The following is a 14,585-nucleotide window of genomic DNA, read 5'->3' as shown; positions in this document are numbered from 1 at the left end:
GCCTCTATAAGCTCTTCAATACTTCTGGATGTAGCAGTCTTTCATCACCATTAGCTTTTACTACTTTTGATTTCATAACCAAACAAAAAAGGCGTTCAATGTAAATGCAGAAGACAAACCCAATGGCAAAAGAACTCTAAATCCACGGACTCTGAGAGACACCAAAAATTTCACCAATGCTGAATAAATATCTAGTAGCTGGGCTATACTGTGATTGTATAAGTATACACCAACCACTCAGTTAACATAAAAACTCGATTTAATGACAGAAAATTAGTTAAGTGCTTTCACCCGCTAAAATACGGGCTTCATCAGAACATCTTTAAAATAAAACTGTTACAGTTTAAATACAGGATTTGGCACCAATACTAAATAAATTTTAAAGTGACCATGTACCCCCATCAATTCCAAGCGTACATTCATACATCCTATACACATTATTTTCTAACTTCCATATTGTTCATCAAATAATATATAAACATATGTAAAATACTAATATATAAAACATTTTTAACTATATTTAAGTATATATACATAAACATTTTAACTACTTAAAAATAACTATCTATTATTATTGCTTAGCAACATCTGTGAACTAAAACAATCATCTTGTAACTATACAGTTATATATGGGATCTGTCCATAAGGCTCACACAACTACAGTTGATGAGACTATGACACAAGGTATACACCTGTAAAATAGCTAAAAGTGGTTTGATAGTTACATAATCATTAATCCCTGGTGGTGTGGAGGCATCAGTTAATAATTGCCACCATAATTCTTTATAGGACAATATAGCCTTGGTATTGCCCCCCCACACTTAAATATGGTGAGAGCACTTAACTAATTTTCTGTCATTACATCGAGGTTTTATGTTAACTGAGTGGTTGGTGTATACTTATACAATCACAGTATAGCCCAACTACTAGATATTTATTCAGCATTGGTGAAATTTTCGGTGTCTCTCAGAGTCCGTGGATTTAGCTTTCTTTTACCGTTGGGTTTGTTTTCTACTTTTGATTTCATAGGACTGGGTTCTTCCTCTGCTACTGGGATTCTATCTATACTAGGGTAGTGGGCTCATACAGTGCTATGCAGACCATTTCCATACCGTATGTTATGACTATTCAGAGGCATCCTCCTAACTATTCATTTTCCTACCCCACTACTCTTCTTTCTCCTACACTTATCATAAGAACATAGGTAAATACTAGGCTATCAGTCTGTAGACTATTACAAGCCTAGCTAATAACCATAGTTCAGAATCAAACCCTGTACCTGATATCTGTGAAGCAAAGACCTACACAGTTATGCAAAGCCCATCTTCCAGCCTTTCACATTTTTCTGTTTTGCTTATAAAAGCAAAAGTAGTCTTTTTAACATCACTCTCAGTTGCTTGGTCACTTAGCCCCGTGGTGCCTTGCTAATGCACATATAACCAATAGCTCCCCATCAGCCACATTGGTAGCATCCCTGCTTTACATGGGGAATTAGCCTTTTTGGCAACTGTACTTGACAACAGAGAAATACAAAATAAATGTCATGGTCATCAAATGTAATTAGTGAGAAATTTCTCATTTATGCTCTGACTTTCCATGCCTTTTCTGTGTCTGCTTAACACAAAAAAATACATCTTCATCGATACTTAAAAGCCCTCAGTGTTCTCTTACAAAGCATACTCTTCACTCAAGTACAGAGCACCGTAATGCACCAGCCTTTCAACCTTACTGATATCCATCAGACAACATTGTTGTGATACAAAACTTTCCTCCTGTCAAAAAAAGGGAAAGATGAACAATTTACACTTAATCTTGCCTCTCCAGTGCAGTCTCGGAGATTCTGGCTCTTCCATTCCCTGCTCTGTATCAAGGGATACAACTGCTATGCCTACAGAGCCAGGTAGAGTGAAAGCAATTTTGACATCTATAATACTTCTTGCGTTTTGCACTTCCACTTACATTAACATAAATGTAACTTCAAAAAAAGTAATCAAAACATTTTCATTTTAGTGACACTATTATTGAAACTGTAACATAAAGTTATGTAGGAACTAACCTGTGGTCATCTTATACAATTTCACGGCATCTATCAAGTTTAAAATGTCTAAGTTTTCAGCTTCAGCTTCTAGTGAGTCAAATTCTGAAAAGTCATCTGGTAGTAAAACTTTCCCAGAATGTAGAAAATTAGCTATAAAAGAAAGAAAAAGTAGCAATAGAATTTAGCCTTGCAGACAGCAAGATGAAAAAAAAAAATTAACAGTAACCATGTTTTTTCTAACTAAAACAGATCCAAAGCCACAAGAATAAAAAGAAAACAAACTACTAAAATGTTTATATTTCTGATAAAACTGTTCCACAGTTAAAGTTCCTGAAATGGTAATATATAACATCAGCCTTTGATGTTTAGTTACACTGATTTTTTTCATTAAAAGTACAAAGTCGGTCTATTTGTGTGCATTTCAGAATCACATCAGAAAGTACATCTGTGTGAGGTACTCACCATAACAAAATATCTTCAAGTTAAGGCCACTGTAGTTGTAAAATTGTGGTAATCATCACCATTAGATTTGCATTGGTTCAGACATTTCTCACAGCTCTTCTTATTCACTTAGGATAGCCACTGTTAGTCCAGTGCCAGTGTAGGAACTGATGTGTGAAGGTAAGGGGCTTCCACATGTAAGTAATACCAATATGCACCCGCTCCAGTTTGAGGAAAGAAGCCACTGCACGGTTTGTGGGCATGTGGCAGGAAAATTATATATGTCAAAATATAATGGCACATGTAGTGCCAGTTTAATATGAGAACCATATTCTAACTACATATGAGTATTTAAAAAACAATAAACTGAAAAACAACAAGGAACACCTCTACTGCTACACTGATCTCCTCATGAAGTACTACCCTAGAAGCTACCTCACCTAACTGTACAATCTTACTTTGCAGGATGTCACTAAGTAAATCATCAGTGGGTACAATCCCAAGCACTAAATACTTAACACCTGGGTTGTAGAGAGTTACACAATCCCTTGCAGCACCCCTGTGTCAAAATCTGTCATACCTTAGGATGGTGTATAACTTATGTAGTGTTTAATGAAAGTATACTCAGTATTTCAGGTTACTGTTTCTAATATTTATGAAGTAGAAAGATTACTAACATTTGTTGCAGTGTATTTGTTTTATATTTAGAGGCATTGACAAAGAAAATAAGGGACTCAGAAATTCAAGGATACAATTGATACGGTAATCAAGAAAAGATGGTTTTATTTGAAGATGATATTATTTTGTTCCTGATAAAACCAGAAAAGGGTATCTCAGTGTTGTGGAACATTTTGAGATGGTTTTAAGTCTTTTCAGGATATAAAATTAATGAAGATAAAACAAAGCCTATAGCTGTAAATTATGTACCCACACATTAACTGATTCAGCAATACCCATACTTATGGGGAAATGATAAAATTAAGTATTTAGGAGTGGGTCTATATTAAATAAACGAACGCTTAAAATGTCGAGTACGACATACTCAAACACTTTTAAGCGAATGTTCATTTAATCGATAGCTTGAAATGTCGTAATTCAGAATGTAGAAAAGTTTTGTTTGGCCAACTCCTCCTCCCATGTGCTGTCGGACGCTACACTAACTGAAAGCAATACAAATATGAATATGTACGTGATGCACTCAACATATTCAGGCACTTTCCTTCAATTTACAACAAGCAATGTACTTTTGTACCTCTTTTGAACCATGGTAATAACCTGTTCGTTTAATACGTAGTTCAGTGTTTAATTCCTTTTGTGTTACTGCACGTCCTTCGGAAGCAGCAGTGCTAGTTATGTATATCTGTGTTGTAGTGATCGTTGTGTTATGTTTACTTGTGTTTCGTTTTGCAGTTAGTATGTAAGTTAGTGTATTGCGATAGTTTCATGGTTAGACTTTGGTGTTTAGTTTGATTTACGGAATTCTTGGTTGAAGTAGTTTACATGACGTGATACGTGACGTATTTTAGTGCTGGCCAAACAAAACATTTCGAAACTCCTATTTACGATATTTACAGCTGTCGATTATGTAAACGTTCGCTTAAAAGTGTTCGAGTATGTTGTACTCGACATTTTAAGCATTCGTTTATTTAATATAGACCCTTTAGGAGTATAGATTAAAAAGGCCTTCTGTTATGACAACTAAGGATATGTGGGAAGAGACTAAACAAAACAAAATAGAAAAATTAAGAAACCGGAAGCTCTTATTTATAGATATGGTTAGCAAGATACAAGCAGTGAAAATGTTTTTAGTCCATTAAGTTTTATATACAGAGATAAAGTCCAAACAGGAAAACCTCACCAAAGGCAACCACTCACAGCAAACAGCAACACAAGTCCATAAAAAGCAGTTGCCACCAGTATGAAGAAGTATTTATTCATCACTGGTACAAAAAAAGAAGTTATGTCTTACCATAACGTTCCATCTGTATTGTTGATCCTCATTCAGTCATTATGTATGGGTATCGGTTCCGACCTCGGAACCGAGCCGGCCATTTTCCAAGCTCGCGTCAGCTACAAACTCTCGAGCTAAACTCTTACCCATAATCCCCCTCTCCCTATTACCTCAGATTGAGTTTGCAAGTCAAAAGAAGGTAGAGGCTACCACTGGTCAAATGACCTAAGAGAACCAGATGGTGAGATCCACTAGAAGCCACAGGAGGGGGAAGGAGGGAGGGTCATAATAACTGAACGAGGATCAACAATACAGATAGAATGTTATGGTGAGACATAACTTCTTTATCTGATATTGTTAATCCTTGTTCATTATTTACGTATGGGACAGAGTCCCCAGCTACCTCTATTCCTGAGAGGCTCTCATGGAAGGACATTCCTGAGCACCATAGAACCAAAAGATGCTCTTTCTCTGGAGGCCAAATCCAATTTGTAATGATTGATGAAGGTATGAGGCGTAGCCCAAGTTGCAGCTGCACAGATGTCATGTAAAGAAGCTCTGGCATGGAAGGCAACAGAAGTTGCCACCGACCTTTTCGAATGAGCCTTCATGGTAGTAGGCAATGGAATATTACGTTGTGTATAAATGAAGGTCACACAGTCTTTCAACCATCTAGCTAATGTGACCTTAGCAACAGCAGATCCTAATCTAGGTCCAGAATAGGCCAAAAATAACTGGTCAGATTTATGAGAGGACCTAGTCCAGTTTAAGTAAAAATGGATTTGCCTGTGAATATCTAGGGTATGTAGGCAATACTCTCCTCTGTTTGAATGATTGGGAAAGAAAACTGGCAATTCAATGGTTTGATTAATGGACATTTCAGAAATCACTTTTGGCAGAAATGAAGGATTAGTTCTCAAAGACACTCTACCTCTATGAAAAATCAAGTGTGGACTCTTGATGCATAAAGCTTGAAGCTCAGAGATACGTCTGGCAGAAGTAATGGCGACCAAAAACAAGGTTTTCCATGACAAATATTTGAAGAAGAAGCTGGTTCGAAGGGTGGCATTGTCAGAGCTTGTAGAACTAATGACAGATCCCATGGTTGAATAGGTTCTCTAAACGGTGGCTTCAGATGATTCACACCTTTTATGAAGGTCTTGCACAATTTGTGTGACATAAGGGAGGAGTCTTGGACACCCTCATGGAAATTAGATATTGCAGCTAAATGAACTCTAATGGTAGAGGCCGAAAGACCCGATTGAAAAAGGTCGGCCAGATACTGTAGTATTATCGACACTGGTGCTAAGAAGAGATCTACTTGTTTTTCTTTCAGCCAACAGGTAACTCTTTTCCACTTGCTTAGATAAGTAATTCTAGTGGCAGACTTATGAGATGCAACGAGAATGTCACATACTGGTAAAGAAAGATCATTCTGCTTGGCAATCAAGGGAATTGGAGAAGCCAAGCTGTGAGCTTCAGGCTGTCCAAGTTGGGATGAATCAGGTTCTGCGGATGTGAGATCAACTCTGCGGTTGGATGGAGAATCCATGGTCGATCTAGTAGGTGAGGCCAAAGGAAAGGGAACCAAATCTGTCGAGGCCAATATGGTGCTAATGAGGATAACCTTGCTCTTCAACTGATGGGCTTTCTTCAGAAACTGGGGAATGAGGGGAAAAGGTGGGAATGCATAAAGAAGATCTGAAGGCCAATTGTGGACTAGAGTGTCCCTGGGTGACTCTCCCGGAGGAGGAATCAGGGCGAAGTAGTTGCTGCATTTGTAGTTGGTCGGGTATGCAAAGAGGTCGCAGCAAGGACGGCCCCAGTGGTGGAAGATCACCAAAGCTATCAAGGGATTCAGGGACCACTCCTGAGGTTGTAGAATGCACCTGCTGAGTCTGTCTGCTATCACATTGGAACTCCCGGGAATGTGCGTTGCTAGAAGAAAACAGTTGGTAGCCATCATCCATTGCCATATCCTCATGGCCTCTCGACAAAGGGGGTAAGATTTGGTTCCACCTTGTTTGCTGATGTACCAGACCACTGCCATGTTGTCTGATTGAATCGTAATCGTCCCAGATGGCAGCAGGGGATGGAATGCTTACAACACCAGCCTTCAGCTCTAGAACATTTATATGCAGTTGGGCCTCCAATTCAGACCAAGTGCCTTGGACTGTCTGTCCTTGACATAGCCCCCCCCACCCCATCAGGGAGGCATCCATGGTCACTGTGGCCTTGGGTTGCTGGGGGGAAAAGGGGCGAGACCATTGTGATGGATTGTGTGTCATCCACCAATTTAAATCCTGTTTGCACCTGTGGGTTACTCGAATCTTGGCTGAAAGAGGATGCTGAAAAGGATACCATTGGGTGAGCAGTAGCCACTGTAGAAACCTCATATGAAACCTGGCCAGGGGGACAATGGTGATGGAGGCTGCCATGGAACCCAACAGCTGTAGGACAGAGTGAGCTGTGGACTTCTCCCTCGAAAGGATTGGAATCAGTTGTTGCTTTATCCTTAGAATTCTGTGCTCTGGAATGGCAGCTCTGCAGTTCTTTGCATCCAAGATAACCCCTATGAATTCTGTGGACTGAGATGGGGTGAGATTGGATTTTTGCCATTTTACGGTTATGCCTAGCCTTTGTGCAGTGAGGAGAGAGTATGCCCGGGCTTCTTCCAGTAGATGTCTGGTGGGGGTGGAAATGAGCCAGTCATCTAGGTATGGAAACACCTGGAATCCTTGTAGTCGCAAGTAAGCTGTGACGACTGCCATGCACTTTGTGAACACTCTGGGGGCTGTAGAGAGTCTGAAGGTCAGTACTCTGAACTGGTAGTGACTGGCTCCTGCACGGAAGCACAGAAATCTTCTTGATGGCCTGTCCACTTTTATGTGGTAGTACGCAGTTTGAAGATCTATCGAGCACATCCCATCGTCTTTTTCCAAAAGCGGGAGGATAGACTGTATTGTGACCATCCAGAATTTTTGTACTTGTTCAATACACTGAGATCCAAAATTGGTCTCCAGTCCCTGGTTTTTTTTGGCACCAAAAATAGTCTTGAGTAGAATCCGGATCTTATCTGGTCTGGAGGGACTATTTGTATGACTCTTTTTCTTAGCAGCTTTTCTATCTCTAGTGCTGCTTCATCCCTTTGATTGGGTGGAACATCGGGAAGGTTTTCTGAAGGGATGGGACAAAGATCGAAGGGGATATGATAACCTCTGTTTATAATCCTTTGTACCCAAGAATCAGTGGTGATGGTTAGCCAGGCAGAAGGGTACAAGGAGAAACAACCCCCAACCAACTCCAGAGGAAAGGAGTTAGGCCACTGTTCAGGAGCACTGGTAGAATTGGCCAGGGAAAGAGTCCCTGGAACCCTGGTTACACAGACCCCCTCTGCCCCAAAAGGAGCGTCTTCCCTGTGAGTTTGCCCCTCTGCCTCTAGGGGAGAACTCGACCTGTGTGTCACGGAAAGGACCTTGAGATTTCTTGAACCATATCTTCCCACTCTTTTGGTTTTGGGAGAAAGCATGTTGAGGGGAAGAATAATGGACACCTACAGCAGAAAGGGTCTTACCGTCCTGTTCACATCTGGCCAGTGTACTTTTAACTTTGGGTCCAAACAACGAAGAGGCCTCAATGGGAGCGCTAAGAAAGGAAGCCTTAGAGGGTTCCGCAAAATTGCACAAATGCATCCAGGCTTGTCATCTCAAGACCACGGCTGAACCCGCCACTCTAGCTGCTCCTTCTGATATGTGATATATCAGTCGCATAGAGGAGTTAGATATTGACTCAGTGGTGGCCAGATGAGAGGCCACTTTGTCACGGACCTCACCAGACACGGCACCAGCCAAGGTTTCGGAGAGCTCAGAAATCAGATCCCTTTGAAGCCTGGTAAAGTGTGCCATATAATTCAGGGACCTGATAGTAAAGGTTGCTGATGCAAAGGTGCGCTTCCCTATCCTGTCTAGGGCCCAGGATTCTTTGTTAGGTGGATGGACAGTCTGGCTTTCTTCTTCCGCCAGATGCTTTTTTGTTGCGGCCACCACCACTACAGCATCCACAGGAAGATCTTTAGACCAATGGGGATACATAGCAGAAGGGGACAAAAATCTTATCTGGCCTCTGGGAATAGCCTTGACAGTGTCAGGAGCCTTCCATGCATGCTGCACGATGAGCCGGGCAAGTTCATCGGCAGGTGGAGTAACCCAGGAGGTAGGGGGCTGGGTGCAAAAGGCCTGCAGGAACACAGACTCCTCAGAGGTCAGATTAGAGGGCTGCCAGTCACCTCTCTGTTTAAGGATTTTGAGGATATCACCAAAGGATACCTCAGAGGGTGACCGAGGGGATCCTTCCCCCTCATCAAAGTCTGTGTCTTCAGTGAGGGACTCCTCTGTGGAGTCCATGTGCTTCCACTTACACAAACATTTCTGGTGGACTTCCTCAGAGGGAGAAGCTGGGGAAGACAGTGGGAAAGGAGTTTCCTGAGGGAATATGTCCTGAGGCCCTTGCACCCAGTGTCCGCTAGGTGTGACTTGTGAAAACAGTGTACCAGAGGAGGGCGGGGGATAGACAGCACAGTATCGCCAGCAGAATCCAGAGCCTTCTCCATCAGTTGAAAGGCTGGTCCACCTGAAGAGGGGTGAGTGTCCAGGACAGGGGTCACCCCTCCCCTAAGTGGTTCAGCCTGCTGACCCCGAGTCCCCAGATGGCTGTGGAACAGCAAATTACGTGTGTCACAACTGTCATACTGGGTTGTAGCGAAACTCTCCTGCCATGAAGGCAACTGCGGTTCCTTAGTGAGATCCATAAAGGGAACCGCAGAGGGGGAAGACTGTGCTATATCAATGGACTTCAAAGGCAGTGAAGGAGGAGAATAAGAAGGGGTCTTTGGAGATGGGTGATCACCTCCCAAGGAAGGATAGGTCCTGGGGGGTGGGATACCTCTGGCCAGAAGCACTTGATCCACAAGACACAATATGTTGTGTTTGAAAAGGCTTCTAGTGGACCTCATGGAGACTGACGGAGAAACAGGTCTGTCCACAGAAGAGACAAGCTCGGTGCCCACCTCAGCGGTCCACACCGAGAACAATGGTGCAGAGAGAGACTGGACTATGGATGCCTGCACCAAGGTAATCATTGGTGCCAAGGTCACGGTCTGCACTGACCCAAGGATCGGGGCCAAAGTGGTTGCCAGTACTGAAGCTGGAACCGACAAAATTGGAGCCAATAACTGAGGCATTGGTTCCGAGTAAGATGTCAGAGCTGACGTGGTCAAGGTCTGTGCCAACCTGAATGGTCAGTGCCAATGCAGTAGTCGTAACAGTCTGAACTGAGGAGCCCCTCGGTGACGATACAGTAAAGGCTACAGGAGAATACGGAGCCGAGATCACTGATGGTGCCGAAGGCCTCTGTGCCAAAGGTCTAGGCACCAAAAGCACTGGGGCTGACTGAGTGAGCTCCAAAGCAGAAACTTTAGCCTTTTTAGGTCTTGGTTGGCGGGAGTCCCCAGCTGGGGATGAAGGCAAAGACTTGGCCTTAGGATCATCCAAAATGTTCTTATGGGCTCTAGGAGGGATTGAAGCCTCTGACCCAGAAATAGCCTCTGAAAAGGGAGATTTGAGAAGTCCCTTCAGCAACAACTTATTTTTCCTTTCTAACAAGGTTCTGTTAGAAAAACTTTTACAAATAGCACAGGGCAGATCAACAGATAAGTGGGACACCCCCAAGCAATAAACACACAAGGAGTGTGCATCTAATGTAGGTAATTTGTGTCCACAATCAGAACACCTTTTAAATCCCAGACTACCTTTCTTATCTGCCATGATAGAAAAAGGGAACAGTAGAAAGGGTACCAGCAATGGTACAAAAGAATACCCAAAGGTATGAAGAAAGAAGATGACCAACGATAGTAAGAGTGAAATACCTCGGGGTAAAATATGTACAGTAAAGAGAAGAAAACTCAAGAAAATATGGTCGCTAAATGCAATAGGGTGAGAGACAACAAAATAGAGACTTTTCTGACAGTAAAAGTTAAATATATGACTAGTCTGATAACAAATATCTATACTTAGCTCAAGAGAAGCAGCTTGACACGACCGAATGGCAACACGGCAAATGAAATCTGGGATAACAGGGAGAGGGGGATTATGGGTAAGAGTTTAGCTCAAGAGTTTGTAGCTGACGTGAGCTTGGAAAATGGCCGGCTCGGTTCCGAGGTCGGAACCGATACCCATATGTAAGGAATGAATGAGGATTAACAATATCAGATCAGCAAGTACAAAAATAAGAGCAGTAAATAAAATCCAAGAACAGTAAGCGATATTATGAATAGGACTGAGTGTGAAGAAACTAGGTGGATTATAGAATTAACAGCACATAGATTTCCTGGCCTCAATGAGGTCATTCCCATTAAATCCACCTTGAAGAAAAGGCGGGCTCAAGATTGAACACTGATTGGCTGTGAAGGGTTTTAAATGATTTCCTGTATCTGTAATGTATTGTCTGAAGAAGGGTAACAACCCGAAAGCGCTTACTGTTCTGGGATTTTATTTACTGCTTTTATTTTTGTACTTCCTGTTTTGTACCAGTGATGAATAAGTTTTATATACAGGTTAGGCATATTTTAATTAACCAGATGAGAAGTTGGGGACAATAATTAATAAAGAGTTGAAGGAATTTATTTGGGAGGGGAAGAGGGCAAGGGTTCAGTGAGATAAGTTGATCTTTCCAGTAGAACAAAGGTAGTAAGAGTTTACCTGACTGGAAAGAATATTTTAGAGCTACACATTTAAGGTCCTATACATAACATATGCAGAAAGCTATATTTAAAGTGGAAAGGGGTGACGATGAAATGGGGAAATTCAAGAAATAAGGGGAGAGTGGGATTTTGGATGCAGATCCCTAAGGAGAATAAGAACCATACTGCATAGTATTCATAAACTAGCATAAAGTACTCTAAGAACTAAGCCAACACAAGAATGGAGAAAGTAGATTTTGCCAATAGGGATGATTACAATTAGGGGTACACAGAATAGGCAAGAGGGGGCTGGAATTTACTGGAGAAAACTGGCAAAAGAACCAAGGTATTGGGAGCAAATATCTACAGTGGGAAAAGTAATAGAGGGAAGAGGCCAAGAAGACATGTGGACTGCAGGCCAGAGACTGCCACACCTTCCAAGGACTGATATTAGAGTATAGTCAAAGAAACACGGGTGGGGGGATCTTATGTGAAGGACCTGCTCTTGTAGAAGTTTTAGTTGAATCTAGGATATAAGCTGGTGTTAAAAGAGGGATGATTAGTAGCATACATATAATATTGCACAATAACTAAAGGAATCAGGCAGAAGAGGTAAGAAATGTTTGGGAAAGAGAGACTGGATAAGCAACTTACAAGGGCACAACGGGAGGACATATATGTGGCTCCCAAATATACAACAAAGTCTGGAAGATTTAGGATTTTAGCTTGGAAGTGTTTGAATAGGTATTTTCAAACCCCAAGCAGTCTGCAAATATTTTTTCCTCAGGTAGATGGCAAATGTTGGCGGTGTGATGGGGAAGGAAGAGATAACTGAGAACATATATTTTGGGGTTGTAATGTGTTTAAAAATTCTCCACAGAGTACTCTGTCAGAAATATTAAGTGAACAAATATAACAAAGAAAATGATTCTTCTGAGATGAGATACAGGTTCTGAATTGCCTAGTCATAGTAAAGCTTTGTTAAATTTAATTCTGGTTGCTGCCAAAAAATAATTACAAGAAAATGGAAATCAAAGTCTAACCCAACTGTATTTGAAGTACCGAATATGATAACAGAGATAAAAGAACTGGAAGTGTGATCTTTAGAAAAGGGTACGGACAAATTACATAGAAATAAATGGAAATTGTGGGACTAATAAATGCAGAATAATGATTTGGAGAAGGAGTGAGGTTTAAAGGGAAGATAGGAATTTAACAATATATATATAATGCTGGATTGATGATAGTTATACAAAAGAACACGTGATGCATAATGTACATAACTGGGAACATGTTAATATGGTTTGTTTTCTTTTGTATAAATGTATATTTGTCTATGTCTTAATTTATAATTGAATAATGGTGTTAAAAAAAACATTTGCTGCAGTATAAGCTGCAGGTCTTGCAGAATGATCCTGAACTATGGACGTATGTACATCTATTTATCATAAACTTAGATTTTTGAAGAGAGGTCAGTAAAATAGGAAATTATAATTTTTGGATTTACCACATTTATAGGAAATGAAAAAAAGCTGTGGTATCATCCTTACAAGGAACCAACATGCATCTCATGCTGATTTAGTACTAACTCAACTAGGCATGCAGCGCCCTTACATATCCCACATTCTTCTACTTTGTCTTTGGTTCTTTGAACAAATATGCACAGCAAAAATGTGTGCTTGTAGTTTCAGTTGACAGTAACGAAGCAAAAATGTGTGCTTGTGGTTTCAGTTGACGGTAATGAAACTGTTATATAATCATATTTAATAATGAAAAAATACATCAACTGCTAAGCAAAAAAAAATATATATATATATATATATATATATATATATATATATATATAAAAAACCCAGCCACTGGGGATGCACAAGCCAGTGCATTTCTTTGTGCCGGTCCCAAGCCCGGATAAATGGGGAGGGTTGCGTCAGGAAGGGCATCCAGCGTAAAACTTCGCCAAATCTTTTCATGCAGTCACCAGTTAATATTTCCATACCAGATCGGTCGAGGCCCGGGTTAACAACGACCGCCATCAGTACTGTTATCCAACAAGGTGCTGGCGGAAATTGGGCTAATGTTGGCTGAAGGAGGAGAAGATGCAGAAGGCATGGCTGAAGGCAGGAAGAGAGGAGAAAGGCTAGGACTGTGGTAGTGAGGGTCGGAACTTTGAATGTTGGCAGTATGACTGGTATAGGGAGAGAGCTAGCTGATATGATGGACAGAAGGAAGGTTGGTATATTGTGTGTGCAAGAGACCAGATGGAAGGGGAGTAAAGCTAGGTGTATCGGAGGTGGGTTCAAATTGTTTTATCATGGTGTGGATGGGAGGAGAAATGGCGTAGGAGTTATTCTGAAGGAACAGTATGTGAAGAGTGTTTTGGAGGTGAAAAGGGTGTCTGATAGAGTGATGTTTATGAAGCTGGAAATTGATGGTGTAATTATTAATGTTGTTAGTGCATATGCTCCACAGGTTGGGTGTGCAATGGATGACAAAGAAAAATTTTGGAGTGAATTGGATGAAGTGGTGATGACTGTACCCAAGGGTGAGAGAGTGGTGATTGGAGCAGATCATAATGGGCATGTTGGTGAAGGGAACAGTGGGGTTGAGGAAGTGATGGGTAGGTATGGTGTTAAACAAAGGAATGCAGAAGGTCAGATGGTAGTGGATTTTGCGAAATGGATGGACATGGCTGTGGTGAATACGTATTTTAACAAGAGGGAGGAGCATAGGGTGACATACAAGAGTGGAGGAAGATGCACACAGGTGGATTATATCTTATGTAGGAGGGCCAGTTTGAAGGAGATTGGAGATTGTAAAGTGGTGACCGGAGAAAGTGTAGTTAGGCAGCATAGGATGGTGGTTTGTAGGATGACGTTGGTGATCAAGAAGAGGAGGATGAGTGTGAGGGCAGCACCAAGGATCAAATGGTGGAAACTGAAAACGGGTAATTGTGAGGTGGAGTTCAGGGATGAGTTAAGACAGGCACTGGGTGGCAGTGAAGAGTTACCAAATAGCTGGGTAACTACAGCAGAACTAGTAAGGGAGACTGCTAGAAAGGTGCTTGGTATCACATCGGGACAGAGGAAGGATGACAAGGAGACATGGTGGTGGAATGAGGAAGTACAGAAGAGTATACAGGCAAAGAGGTTGGCAAAGAAGAAGTGGGATTGTCAGAGAGATGAAGACAGTAGACAGGAGTATAAGGAGATGCGGTGCATGGCAAAGAGAGAGGTGGCGAAGGCTAAGGATAAGGCATATGAAGAGTTGTATGAAAGGTTGGACACTAAGGAGGGAGAAAAGGACCTGTACCGACTGGCTAGACAGAGAGACCGAGCTAGGAAAGATGAGCAGCAGGTAAGGGTGATAAAGGATAATAAGGGAAACATACTCACAAGCGAGGAGGAGTCTGTTGAGGAGAT

At 41.6% G+C, this 14,585-nt stretch overlaps 1 protein-coding gene across 1 annotated transcript in view; it reads right to left on the bottom strand.

The window, feature by feature from the left end:
• KCTD19 (potassium channel tetramerization domain containing 19) overlaps positions 1 to 14,585 on the bottom strand; it is a 955,229-nt gene that overhangs the window by 661,313 nt on the left and 279,331 nt on the right. Inside the window, 1 exon segment of the mRNA XM_044079536.1 lies at positions 2,057 to 2,188. Coding sequence (XP_043935471.1) covers positions 2,057 to 2,188 — 132 coding nt within the window.

The sequence above is a fragment of the Protopterus annectens genome, chromosome 8.part0, assembly GCF_019279795.1.
Source record: "Protopterus annectens isolate FY-2018-M chromosome 8.part0, PAN1.0, whole genome shotgun sequence".
NCBI classification, from domain to species: Eukaryota; Metazoa; Chordata; order Ceratodontiformes; family Protopteridae; genus Protopterus; species Protopterus annectens.
Note: the sequence above shows the minus strand (reverse complement) of the source record. Positions and strands in the feature narration are given on the sequence as shown.